The sequence below is a fragment of the Notamacropus eugenii genome, chromosome 4, assembly GCF_028372415.1.
Source record: "Notamacropus eugenii isolate mMacEug1 chromosome 4, mMacEug1.pri_v2, whole genome shotgun sequence".
Taxonomy (NCBI): domain Eukaryota; kingdom Metazoa; phylum Chordata; class Mammalia; order Diprotodontia; family Macropodidae; genus Notamacropus; species Notamacropus eugenii.
Window position 1 is genome coordinate 291,780,016 of NC_092875.1, and position 12,705 is coordinate 291,792,720.

The window sequence follows — 12,705 nt, forward strand, 5'->3', positions numbered from 1 at the left end:
GTTCCACTTTACATGTTAAAGATTTCCTTCAATTTGTGACATCACAAATAGAGTATTTGGGCTATCCATCATGTGTCTCTTGTTCTCAAGTGATCGACTCATTATCTTTTCTACTCCTATATTTCTAAGATTACGTCCTTCATATCACCTGTCTTTTATAATTCCTCATTTATAACGTGTCTCAAGTTGTTCGCACCCATCATGAATCTATACAGTGACCTTTGGGTGGTCCTCAATTTCAATTTCCCTTGGGAAATTTACTATTCCATAGCTTACAATCATATAGCATCATCAGAGAAAAAATGTGGGTATTAAAAAGGTAAACCTCTGTTTCGGGTAAAAACTTATGCATCAAAAGAAATATGCAATCTCTAAAGTGGCAATCCTGGCTAATTTCTTCCTCCTGTGCTCTTCTGGATCTCACTCATTTTCTGTCCAATGTTTTGGGTTGTCTAACCACATATCATTGTCTGAACAACAAACATTCTTCATCCATATGTTGTTTTGTTTTCTTCCTCAGGAGGGTATTAGAAAGGGCAGGCAGGCTTTCACAGAAGGAATTCCAGAATGTACCACATTTATGTTCATGTTTTGGACTGAAAGGTGTAGAGAATACAAGTTTCACCATATTCAATATTTATTAGCAATAAAAATACATTTGATTCCATAGACCAAGATGGGCTGTCTTAACATGCCCATTCATGTTAAGAAATGCATCCTGTGGCCTGCAATGCTCCTCAGAGCAGCCAGAAGTGTATTAAATTATAATTGAAAACTATTTAACAAAATAAATAAAAGTAAAATAAAACATAGATAATATTACTTTTAAAAACTACATCCACACAGGGCTCAAGGGGATTCTTATGTATGGTTAATGGCCCCCATTTATATCTGAGTTTGACACCCACCACTTCCTTAAAGGATCTCCTTCATTCAAATGAACCTGATGCATACACAAACACCATATAAAATACCTTGGAAGATGTAACAACAGAGATATTTTGTCCAATGATTCTCTGATTATTAATATCAACCAAGGCATAAAAGCATATACTTTATGGAAGCACATACTTGACAAAGGTGTTTGAAATTGTTACAAATAAGGTTGGGCTTAGACTCCAAGTCAAAGAGGAATTTCCTACATATATATATCTAGTTTGCAGACAACATTATTCTGAGAATATCAAGTACTGCAATACTTCAGAATCTCTTAAATGAGGCATTCCTTACACTGATCCATATTATAACCCTTTTTTATATTAATAGAGGGTCTTTAATGGCTTTTTGTGGCCAAGGTAATTCAATGTCTGGTCTATGAAGGCCAGATAGGTGATAAGACTCTTCTAATATGGCCAGGTAGCAGTCCGTCATGAGACAATGCTTGAAGCTTCTTTTATTGGAGAAGGTGGGGAAGACTTTCCACAGCTTCTACTTTGCTGCCACAGCCCTTGAAAATTCACTGACTACCATACCATGATTAAAACACATGGATTCCATTATTATTAAAGTTTCCCATAAAGGGTACAACAATATAACATATTTGTGCATTTTATACTTTTCTCAGGAAGTCTGGTTGGGCAAGTATTTTAATGTTCAATTTATAGATGAGGAAATAGTCACAGAGGGATTCTAGTAGAATCTAGATTTCTTGAATTTAAGACAATATTCACTTTTGCATTTCTATTCCTAATGATTGTCATTATACCTGACACATAGAAAGCATTTAATAGATGTCTTTCACCTGATTAAAATAGCTTAGTCATGGTCACAGAGCAAGGTAAGGACAAAATTGGTGCAGGAAACAGTATTTGGAACTCTTTTCCTTAAACTACATTGAATAAAACCTTGAGACCCTATATTCCATCTTCATTGACAATACATTTGTGAGAACTGATACTCATTTATAACAATAAAAAAGTACAAAGAAACTTACAGGGTAGAAATCAGGACATTTAAAAGCTAATAATGATAAGGATAGCAACTCATTTATATAGTGCTCCAGCATATATTACTAAGCAAAGATACGAAAGAAAAAGTGGCTCATCCAAAAGTTGAGTTTTTAAAATGTTCTTATTTTTTCAAGATGAGAAGTTATTTAGGAAAATAGTTGAAAATGTTAAATAAGTAGACTCCCTATTTAGCATATCACAAAAAATTCTCTTTCATCTTGTCAACATCACTGATTCCTATAGAGAAAGGGTAATAGTCTTACCAAGCGTAACAAACAAGAAACAGCTTTTTTAGAAGATGCTGTCTGGGCCACCCAGAATTATGATTGCCAAATAACAATAGAAGGAAAAAAAGACTTGATTTCACATTTAAAATGAATTGTGTCAACACATAGGGTATATTGCTATCTATGAAGAAAAAATTCTGAAACTTTATGAATAAAACATAACAGGGAGTTTTAGTGATTTAACCTAAAATAAACTCCCCAGCTATAACTTCAAACATGATAAAAGCAGTAACTTCTAGGTCAAAGGTCTATTTAGCAAAGAACAAGGACCCACATTAAAGCTAGGAATCTCAGCCAGGCTAGGAAGAATGTTGGAACCTGCTGGGGCTTGTCTGCAGTTCCCATGTGGAGGACCTTTCTCTAGTACTTAATCAGCAAGCAGGAGGCTGTTGTCTCCTGTGTGTTTTCTACAGAAGTCCATTTGCTTTCCTTCACTGGCCTCTTTGCCATGGGCTATGTCTATCATCAGGGCACAATATATGCGGCAGACGTTAGTGAAACTCTCTGGGGAAAAGCCTAGGAAGCCAGATGGGCTATTTAAAAATCGAGGTTTTCCTGCTTGCTTATGTCACTTAAAAAATCCTTGTTAAAATCTTTCCACTTGGCCTATAGATTATCTAATTACTCTTCCCCTGCACTACAATTTTACATAGGTGATAAATATTATAAAACCTTTACATGCATTTTTCTAGGTAAATTTCCAATCTTATTGGCTTTGGTATTTTGACAAAACTATTGGTTAAATATTCCAGTGGCTGAGAACAGGAGAGGCTTAATCAACATGTAACATTCAGTGATATTAAGAATAAGAGAAGATGCTTCAAGAACTAGATATGTTATTAAGTTAAGGTAATAATTGCATTAAAATACTAGTAAGCTGAAGTATAATCATATAGTTCAAGGCACTGAAGGGAAAAGCAGGTGACTATATATTTTAAGCATTAGTGAAAGCTGCAATAATTTACCTTACACTGAAGTTCTGTTCATCTAACTGTTAAGCTATTTCATTTTATGGTGGTCAAAATATACTTTCTATTAGCAGATCTCAGATACTCCATCGTAACCCAATAGCACCAAAATTATAAAAACAAAATTTCTTCCTGGGATTATAAAATTGCCATTCATTTTATTTTTCAGAAGTATATATTTTATCACCCTGGAGAGCTATTTGGGGTTATCCAAAGAAAGGGACTAAAATGTCCAAATCCTTTGATTCAAAGACTTCTATCAGTAATATGTTTCAAGAAAGTCAAAGATGGAAAGAAAGATCCCATATATACCAACATATTGGTAACCGTATTTTTTATACTAGCAAAGAACTGAAAGTAAAGTTCATAATTAGAGTAAGGCTAAAGAAATTGTGGTACATGAATATAATAGAATATTACTGAACTGAAAGAAATTATGAATATGAAGAATAAAATAAGTCATTGGAAAACATGAATCCACGCAAAGTGAAGTAAATAGCACCAGGGAAACAACAATCATAATAATGCAAATGGAAGTAAAAAAAAAATAGCAAAACTGAGCACCAAATCATGAGCAAGTTTTGCCCCAATGAAGATGAGAAAATTGCCCCCTTTCTCTTCTTTGTAGAGAAAAAGGACTATGGGCATAGGATATTGTATCTACTGTTAAATTAAATGATTTGTTAATTTTGTGGAACTACTGGGGCTGGATCCCAAGGGAGGGGAGAGGAAAAGGAAAGATAAACATGCATATGCATATAAAAACACACACATACATACATGAACAAATATATACAGATATATAAATGAAGGTGATTTTTAAAAGACTTTCCTTCCCATCCCCAACCCCCATATTACATAAACTTGGTTCCTCTGCATTTGCCTGTCAGAGAGGTTTCTCACTGCATCCTGGGCCATCACTAGTCATCTTTGACTTTTGTCTCATCACTGGACCTCAGTGACTCCAGAGAGTGAGACCGATGACTCTGTGCAGCTCTGCCTCACTTAAATCCAATTCATGTACAAGTCAAGACATCATTCTTATAATGTCATAGTTTCTCTTGGAGAATGAAGGATGATCAGAAGCAACAGACATCACATATAAAGAAGACTTTTAAAAAATCACTACAACTAGTCAATACATGGGTGAGGGAGGGAACTGGCTATCTGACCCATGGACACCTCCCAACCCCCTACTTCTGCTAAGGAAAAAGGAGTCCTACATATTTCACAACATTTTCTTTTGAAATGTTAAAAACAATGTTGAAATGTTAAGAAAATAATTGAGTTTTATGTGCTTTACTAGGTTATTCTGCTGATTTTAAAGCTATTAAAAAGTGAACTTAATGATGGCAAGTACCTTCACGTAGCCTCTATCTCCCCTCAGAGAACGACATGACCAGTCCCCCACTACCACAAATTGTACAGTCATTTTTCCTATATTTGAGGAAATCATAGGGGTCAGCACATCCAGAGTGCAAATGGATAAGCCTCACCCTAGGGAAGCCACTTTCCTGATTCACCTCTGTCAGTTAAGAATTCCATATACCTTAAAACACGCACATGCACACACACACACACACACACACACGCACACTGTTAATTTACTCTGAGTTACAAATGTGAATGGGAAAGCACTGTTCTATGCTATTAAATGATTCACAGTTACATGACATTTGAATAACTAAACCTACATGTACAATTCTATCAACATTTTCACCAATTACTCTGGCATTTCAAGCCATTTACAATATAACTCAAATCTTCCATGCCAGCCTTATTCCATGTTATTCCCTTTCACTCAGTCCATGTTACAATCGAACTGTCTTACTTGCTGTTATCCATCCCCAATAATCCATTGCCTGCTTCCATGCCCATATTCAGGCTGTCCACAATACCTGGAATCAACTCCTCTATGGCTCCTGCTCTCACAATCCCTCATTTCCTTCAAAGCTCAGCTGAAGTACCACTTCCTCCATTAGACTTTTCCTGATTCTCCCTGGCTGCTAGTGCTCCTCTTCTAAGTCACTTAGAATCCATTAGTATTTAGATATCAACAAGTTGGTTTTCACACCAGGAAATTTATTTGAAGGCAAAACATTGCTTAATTTTATTTGTTTGCTATGCACTATAATGCCTAGTACATAGTTGGTGCTTATTATCTATCTGTTGATTTTGCTTTTCTTGGAATTGCCCTGCTTTGAATCTATTTTTTATGTTAGATTAATATAGAAAAACTCTTTAAAAATATAAATCATTAAGTTATAGTTGCCAATCTGCATCAGCAGATCCAAGTTGTTTCTAAACCATGAGTTCTTACCACAAATGAAATTATTGGACTAGTTCCTTCTATCCAAAATATGTCCCTTCCCTCTCCCCTTTAACAAAGTCAGCACAAGTCTGTTTCTTCCCTTTGTCATTTACTAGAGGAAGTTTGGAATTTATATCATAGAAAGGCTTTAAACAGGCTATATATGCAGAATTACAGAATTCTAAAGCATCACCTAGTTCAGGGTTTATCATGACTCAGTCATTATCCCATTCCATCCAATAAATGCCTAGGTGCTGAGCTGCACTGATTGGCCTCCATCTAGGAGATCTGTCTCTGAAGTGGAAGGCCCAGTTGGCTGTTCGTAATACACATGAAATGCTGATACTCTACCCTCAATGGAGATGTTCTGGGACTTCAGTGATCTTCCCTGACTAATAAAGGCAAGTATTTTTATGCTACTCTGAAGAATGGTAGCCATTAAACATTTACCCTGCCACATTAGTAAAATAAAAGAAGATAAATGATATCAGATCATATTTTAGAATATATAAGATTATAAAAATCATTTTTCATACAACTCCTTCTGGGGGAAGTTGGGATGTAGGAAATATAAGTATTATTTTCCCTATTTCTTAGATGAAGAAACTTAGGTTGAGAGAGATTAAATGATTTGCTAACAGGTTATGGAACTAGTAAGTGTCAGAGGCAAGATTTGAACTCATGTGCAAAGCTCTTACTACTATTCTATACATGATCAAAATCTTTGTATTCTTAGGTAGTCAATACAATAACTCCTAGAAGATGTTAAATGTTGCTGAGATGTTCACTGCTAAAATTACTATTATTTAGTTCATGTTGAGTAGTGTTGTCCTTCTTTAAAATAAAAAAACAGACATCACTACAAAAAATCCTTTAAATAAAAATTACCTAGATAGAATTGCCAAAAATATTGGTTGTCTCAAATTATAATTCCTAAATATAGTCAAACAAAATTATATAACCATAGAGGATGACATTTTTTTTTGTTACCGGAAAGGAATATAATGAAAGTTAAGCAAAGCCAAGTAGTCATTGGAATTTAGGTAAAAATATTCTGCAAAGTATCATGTTAACCTCTTTCTCTCCCAATTTGCCAGCTTTCTGGTATAGCATGTTCACTACTTATCTAGATTTTTGGAAGTACTTTCCAATAATCTAAAATGTACAAGTATGTGTACCTTATAGGAACTTCTATATGTAAGGGAATCTCACATGCAGAATTACAGTGTTGGAATTGGAGAATAAATTCCAAAACTCCACTGACAGTGGAGTTATTAAAACAATAAGCATTAGAGACCTGGAAAAGACCTTAGTTTAAAAAGGTCAAGGTCTCCCTCTGCATCCAGGGTCATCACCAGACATCCTGACCTATGTCTTGCTACTGGGACTCAGATGACTTTGAAGGAGAAGAGTGAGGCTGATGATTATGCACAGCTCTGCCTCACTTATATCCAATTCACTTGCAAGTCAAGACATCACCCTCATGAGATCATTGGTTTCCTTCAAGGATGAAGGATGAACATCACCACCACCACCAACAATGTGCCAGGCACTATGCTAAGCACAAGGGATACAAAATACAAAAATAATCAAGGAGCTAACAGTACAATGGATGCATTTTATCATAACAATATTTTATTGGCCCACGGATGCTCCTGAACAGGAAAAAAATGATAAAAGTCACTAATAAGTATGCTAGTAAGAAAGGTAGAACATTCTCCATGTATTAAAATAGTTGGCACTATCTACATTCTACTTGGTCTACACCTTTATTAAGTCCAGAACTCAATAAATCAGCAAGACTCATTAAGCATTTGATATGCCAGACACTGTCAATCCTCCAAAAGAATTAGTTTCACAGTTTGTATACACTAGCATTTGGAAGAATAGGAAAGAAAGAATTGAGCCAATTTCCTTCCTCAGCTTATTATTTCTGTTTTATTCTTTCTTCATTTGGTGCTTTTTTTGTGAGTGGAAACAATATGAACCATTTGCAAAAAAAAAAAAGCTCAATGTAGACTAGAACGGTTTCAGAGCATGTTAAATGGACCTGGACAGGGGAAGGTGAATGGTTATCAAGATCCTTTAAAGAAGGAATACTACATATCACATCAATCCTCCAAGACATCTTTATGAAACAGGTTTTAACATTGAAAAATTAGCATATAGTAAAACTTCATAGTCAAGATTCTACTCTTCTATAGAGGCTGAGATAAAGTTCAGTTATGCAGTATTTATAGGAAAAAATTAAATAATTCTTGAACATCCTTATAACAAAGACAGGCAACAAAGAAGAAACATTCATTCTCAAGCACTTTAGAAGTAATTACATGCAAATAACCGGCACAGATCAATTTGACAAATGTTTATTCCAAACCAAAATTCAGTTTATTATCTATATAGTAATTCAGTTACCTATCATTCTATTGGAGAATAATGAACCATGACTGCTATTAAACTCATGTGTGACTACAGTTGTTAAAAGGCAACATAGAACAAATGGCTTCTACTAGCAAGATCTTAAAGGTTCATTAAACGACAATGCACTTCTAAATAAGCACTGCAACGCTTTCAAGACTACCTAAGATTCACTGGTTTCCTCACTGAGGTTACTTCCTCTACCTAACCAAATTACAACTCCTCCATGCCTTAGTGGATCATCATCTTGAGTCATTGTAGCAAAAACAAAAGTAAAAATTATCAAAAGATCATAGTTAAATAGCTGAAAGGGACTTTAGTGGTCATCTAGCCCAACCCTCTGAGAAAACTGAGGTACAGAGGGGTTAAGCAATTTGCTTAGCAAGTGGCTGAAATGTGAAAATCATTATCATACTCAAACATCATCCTTTGAAGATTAATATTCTGGTGATAAGAAACTAGAGTGGTTCTACTTGGATAACCAGGCAATTAGCTGGCACAGTGAAAAGAATGCTGGATCTGGAGTCAGAAAGTCTCATCTTCCCGAGTTCAAATCTAGCCTTACATAATTATTAGTTATAGACCTTGGGTAAATTATTTAACTCTGTCTTCCTCAGTTTCCTCATCTGTAAAATGAGCTAGAGAAGGAAATGGCAAACCATGCCAGTATCTTGATTTCTTAGAAAACAAAGAGGTCATGAAGTATTGAATATGGCTGTAGCAATAATATTTGGATAAAAGAGAGAGTCCAAAACCAGGCCTATACCTCAGCCTTTTCAGATTGATAGAAACTTCCAGAACTTATATTTTCTTAATATAGCTTTTGCGAATTTCCACACTATACTGGGGCAACAGAGTAGAGCTAAAATGGTGGGCCTCTTTTTAATAGCAATAAATTAGCTTGCTTTTGTCCCCCTCTAATATGATTTTAGCTTGATACTTTAAAGATCCAGAGTGCCACATGTATATGGCAGTGTTTCCCTACATTTTTGTTCTTCAAACCCCTTTCCACAATAATAACAACAAAGTTGCCTCATGAAGCCCTAGAATAATTTAATATACTATTCATAATACTTTTTAAATTTGTTAAGTACTTAGAATAACCAAAACGATAATTTTTGCCCCCTCAAACTCCACATGGCTGCAGAAACAAACGTAAACATGCATAGGCTTGTTATTGCAGAGGAAACATATATTTATAACCTTATTGGGCAATTATTTACTGATTAAGGTGCTATTAAAGAATTGCTAGCATGGACTCCTTTGACTATCCATCGCAAAGCCCAAACCACTAAATAATTGGGAAACGATGGTGTAGCATAATCCCTCCATTCTAACTTAGCAGACGACCTCTGAGGATTGCCATGACTAAAAATAAAATCAATCACTTGCAGCTGGTGATGAGCTTTTCCACACGCAGCAAGGTTGATACTTGAACAAAACATTAAGCCCATACCTGAGCCCACATGAAGCATTTTAAACTTAGTGTGTGAAAAAGAGAAAAGCATGAATTTTTAAAAGGCTGCATTTATTTTCAGCATGAGGAATGAACAACTCATCAGTATTCATAAATAATTCAAGCCATTATTTTTCATTGATGAAATTCTTAGGATCCCAGATTTAGAAATGAAAGGGAACTTAAAAATCATCCTGTCATGATTAAATGCTTCATTTTATAGATGAAGAAAACTGAGGCACAGGGAAGTTAAATGATTTTTTGTGAGGTCACACATGGAACAAAGAGCAGAGATGAGATTCAAACTCAGGTCTCCAGACTCCATCTCCAAACCCTTTCCTCTTATACAGTAGGAATTCTTGGTTATTTTTTTTGTTGTTACTATTCTTCACATAGGACATGGCCAAGTTGCATAATACTGCATTTTCTTTACTTGAAAATTATACTTCATTGAAAATATTCTAAAACCATCTTTTCACTTCATCAGTCTACCCTCTCTGAATTTAGAATATATTACATTATATGGGCACATGATGACTGTTACAGAATTAGCTTCGTGTTCTAAATGAGATAATTACCCCGTGCACATTGTCCCTCTGCACCCCACAAGAAATGAAATCAGAGAAGATGCAAAGCCAAAATGGATACAGACCTTGCATTTGGTAGCTGTACGGTGCCTGTCCAGGCTGAGGAGTGCTGAAGCTTGTGCCATAGCTTAGAAACCCCGTCTGTCCAGGTGTCTGTGATTGGGACAATCCACCTTCTGTCTTGATGCCTGCCCACAATGCACCTAAATCAGTTAGTGATAGCTTATCTATTTGTTCAGATCCAAAAATGGGTAGAAACACAATAGCATACAAATGACAATGGTTTAGTCACAAAGCAATGGGTGGTATTTATACTGTCTTATCAAGAAAATGAAGGGAATGTAAATTTACAAGGAAGGATAAACTGTTATTACATCTTCAAGTCTAAATAACGGATTACTCTTTAATGGAATGTATAAAATGTTCAAATTCTTGACCCCAAAATCTGTTCTCTAGAAAAACAAATCTACCTTAATCGCACATATTTGTATTCTTTGGACCTTTGTCTTTTTAAAGAGTTGGAAAAATATATTTCTATTATTCTATTGTCTGTGTTATTCAATAAGAGATTTGGGATGAGGCCAAAAATGAAAACCCAACTGCACGAAAATATAATTCCTGTTTCTTGTCAGCTGTCTACTAGTTTAGCACTTGGGAATTTTGGAGGTGACAAAACCCCTGGCTGCTTTGTCTCAGCAACCAACTTTAAAAATGACTAATAATAACTAGTGGGTACACAAGATGCCATTTTTTTCTTTGCCCACAACAAATGTGTTTCTACTGGGAAATTTCTCTTAGAAGTCAATGAGACCTTTGTCAGGCACAGAATTGAACACATTTGCTATATTCAAATCATGTTGAACAATGGGTTAGAGGGAACTTGGAACAACTTGTATGTTTCAGAGGAAAAACTTGAACCCCGATCTTCCTGACCTGAAGATTACTCCTCTCCTGTATTACTGAGCCTCTCCAAAGTGTACAATTTTTTAAAAAATGCATACTAAATACATAATATTTGTCAATAGTTCTCTTTCCCACTCTTTACACTGGTTTTATGTATTTCAAATACTGAATTCCCCTTTTTGCCCAAATCAGAGTTCATAGCATAAAATGGAAATTTTGAATCCTTTGCTTTTTTTGCTATCACAGACCAGACTTCATTAGGGTTGGGAATTCCCTTATTGTTATAAGGAAATCTCACTGACAAAACTCTATCAATGGAGATCAACAACTCTTTGGCAATTTAAAGTCTTAGAGGGTTGCATTTAAGTAGTTAAATGACTTGCTCAGAGTTACCTAGCTGGTAAATGTTAAAAGTAGAGCTTAAACGCAAGCCTCTGGGAGTCTAAGACTTATTCTATCCACACCATGCTGACTCTCTATGCACTTGTAACATTGTAAAATGGTTCCCATTGCTAAAAATCTAACATCATAAGGTCAGGACTAGAACTTGGTAACAATGAGGCCCAGTCATTACATCTGGACCATGATTAAAGATAGCTATACATCTTCAATTGTTTTTAGTCACATCCTAAGGAACAGAGGAAATAATTTTCTGATGAACTACTGGGGGGTGGGGTAGAGGGATAGGGAGGAAGGGACATGGGGGACATTAGAAAAAAATTTACTTTTACATTTACAAAAACTACCCTTAAGATCTAAGACTCATGGCAACCTTGTTCTTATTTCATTTTTAGGGGAACTTCATCATTATACTGACATCAAGGAATATCCCTAAGGCACTGAAAGAACCAGACTCAAATCAGAACTTCCTATTGTATTTCTAAATGACATTCTTACAATTTTAACATTAAAGATACTTAAAAGTAAAATATTTGTCACTGAAATCAGGACAAATTGAGTATAAAACAATAAAACACAAAATGAAGTGGGTAGCATCTAAGATATCTGCATTACTAATGCTTACACCTGATGCTACTATGTGGAATTCCAGAGTCAAGTCCCCTTCTCTCCTTCCCTTCATCTCACTTGTGTAATAAAAGTAACACTTATAGATAAATTAAAATAATCAATATTTAAAATCATGATATGAAAAAAGTGACCAAAATGACTACAACTTTATATTGAATGCTTGTTCCAAATAAATGTAGGACTTAAAAGACAGTTTTCAATTCACATGGGCTAGAGTGAACACGAAGATCCATATTTTTCCACAGACCAAAGTTACCCATAAATCTCCAAATATGATCATTTTAATGCATACATGACCTTCAAACATTTTCTGATTTACTTTCTCCACAAAATACATTATAGACGGTAATGTTTGAGTCATTTTCTTGACTGCTGATGGCTCTGATCTTTGATACTATTGCCACAGAAAAGGATAGGGAGAACTCGTTAATTCTCTCATCTACTTCCCCAATAAAAGTTGGATATCTGAGAAATAGAAAAGTGGCTCATTATCAAAGACTTCATCCATTTTTTTTAGAAAAAAGTACAAGAAATGGCATTTTATGAGGGCAAAACAGAAAAAAATATTAAACAGCTAATGTAAAGAAAATGCCAATTTAAAGAGTACATATAGACTATGCAGTTTGTCACCTGTACTACCCAAATAATCAATATGTAGTATGATTAATACATACTCAAATTAATCTTGTGGGGAATTTGGAAGAGAAAGGATAAGAAAATACTTTCTAAAATTTTGGCTCAAAGCTAAGATTTCCTAAGGCTCCCTCAAGTGAATCTTTTAAATACACAAGCATAAA

At 35.0% G+C, this 12,705-nt stretch overlaps 1 protein-coding gene and 1 non-coding gene across 9 annotated transcripts in view; both read right to left on the reverse strand.

Annotated features, from left to right (window-relative positions):
- The window catches only part of EYA1 (EYA transcriptional coactivator and phosphatase 1), a 377,709-nt gene that overhangs the window by 105,143 nt on the left and 259,861 nt on the right, over window positions 1–12,705 (reverse strand). For 5 of the 8 annotated variants that reach the window (XM_072604856.1, XM_072604855.1, XM_072604854.1 and 2 more), the window contains one exon: window positions 10,042–10,179. In XM_072604856.1, the coding sequence (XP_072460957.1) occupies window positions 10,042–10,179 (138 nt within the window). The remainder of the gene's footprint in view (window positions 1–10,041; window positions 10,180–12,705) is intronic. The other 3 variants (XM_072604857.1, XM_072604859.1, XM_072604858.1) reach the window with 1 other exon arrangement.
- Window positions 4,588–4,744, reverse strand: LOC140502922 (U1 spliceosomal RNA). Its single transcript, XR_011966644.1, has one exon. It is a non-coding gene; the product is annotated as a U1 spliceosomal RNA (small nuclear RNA).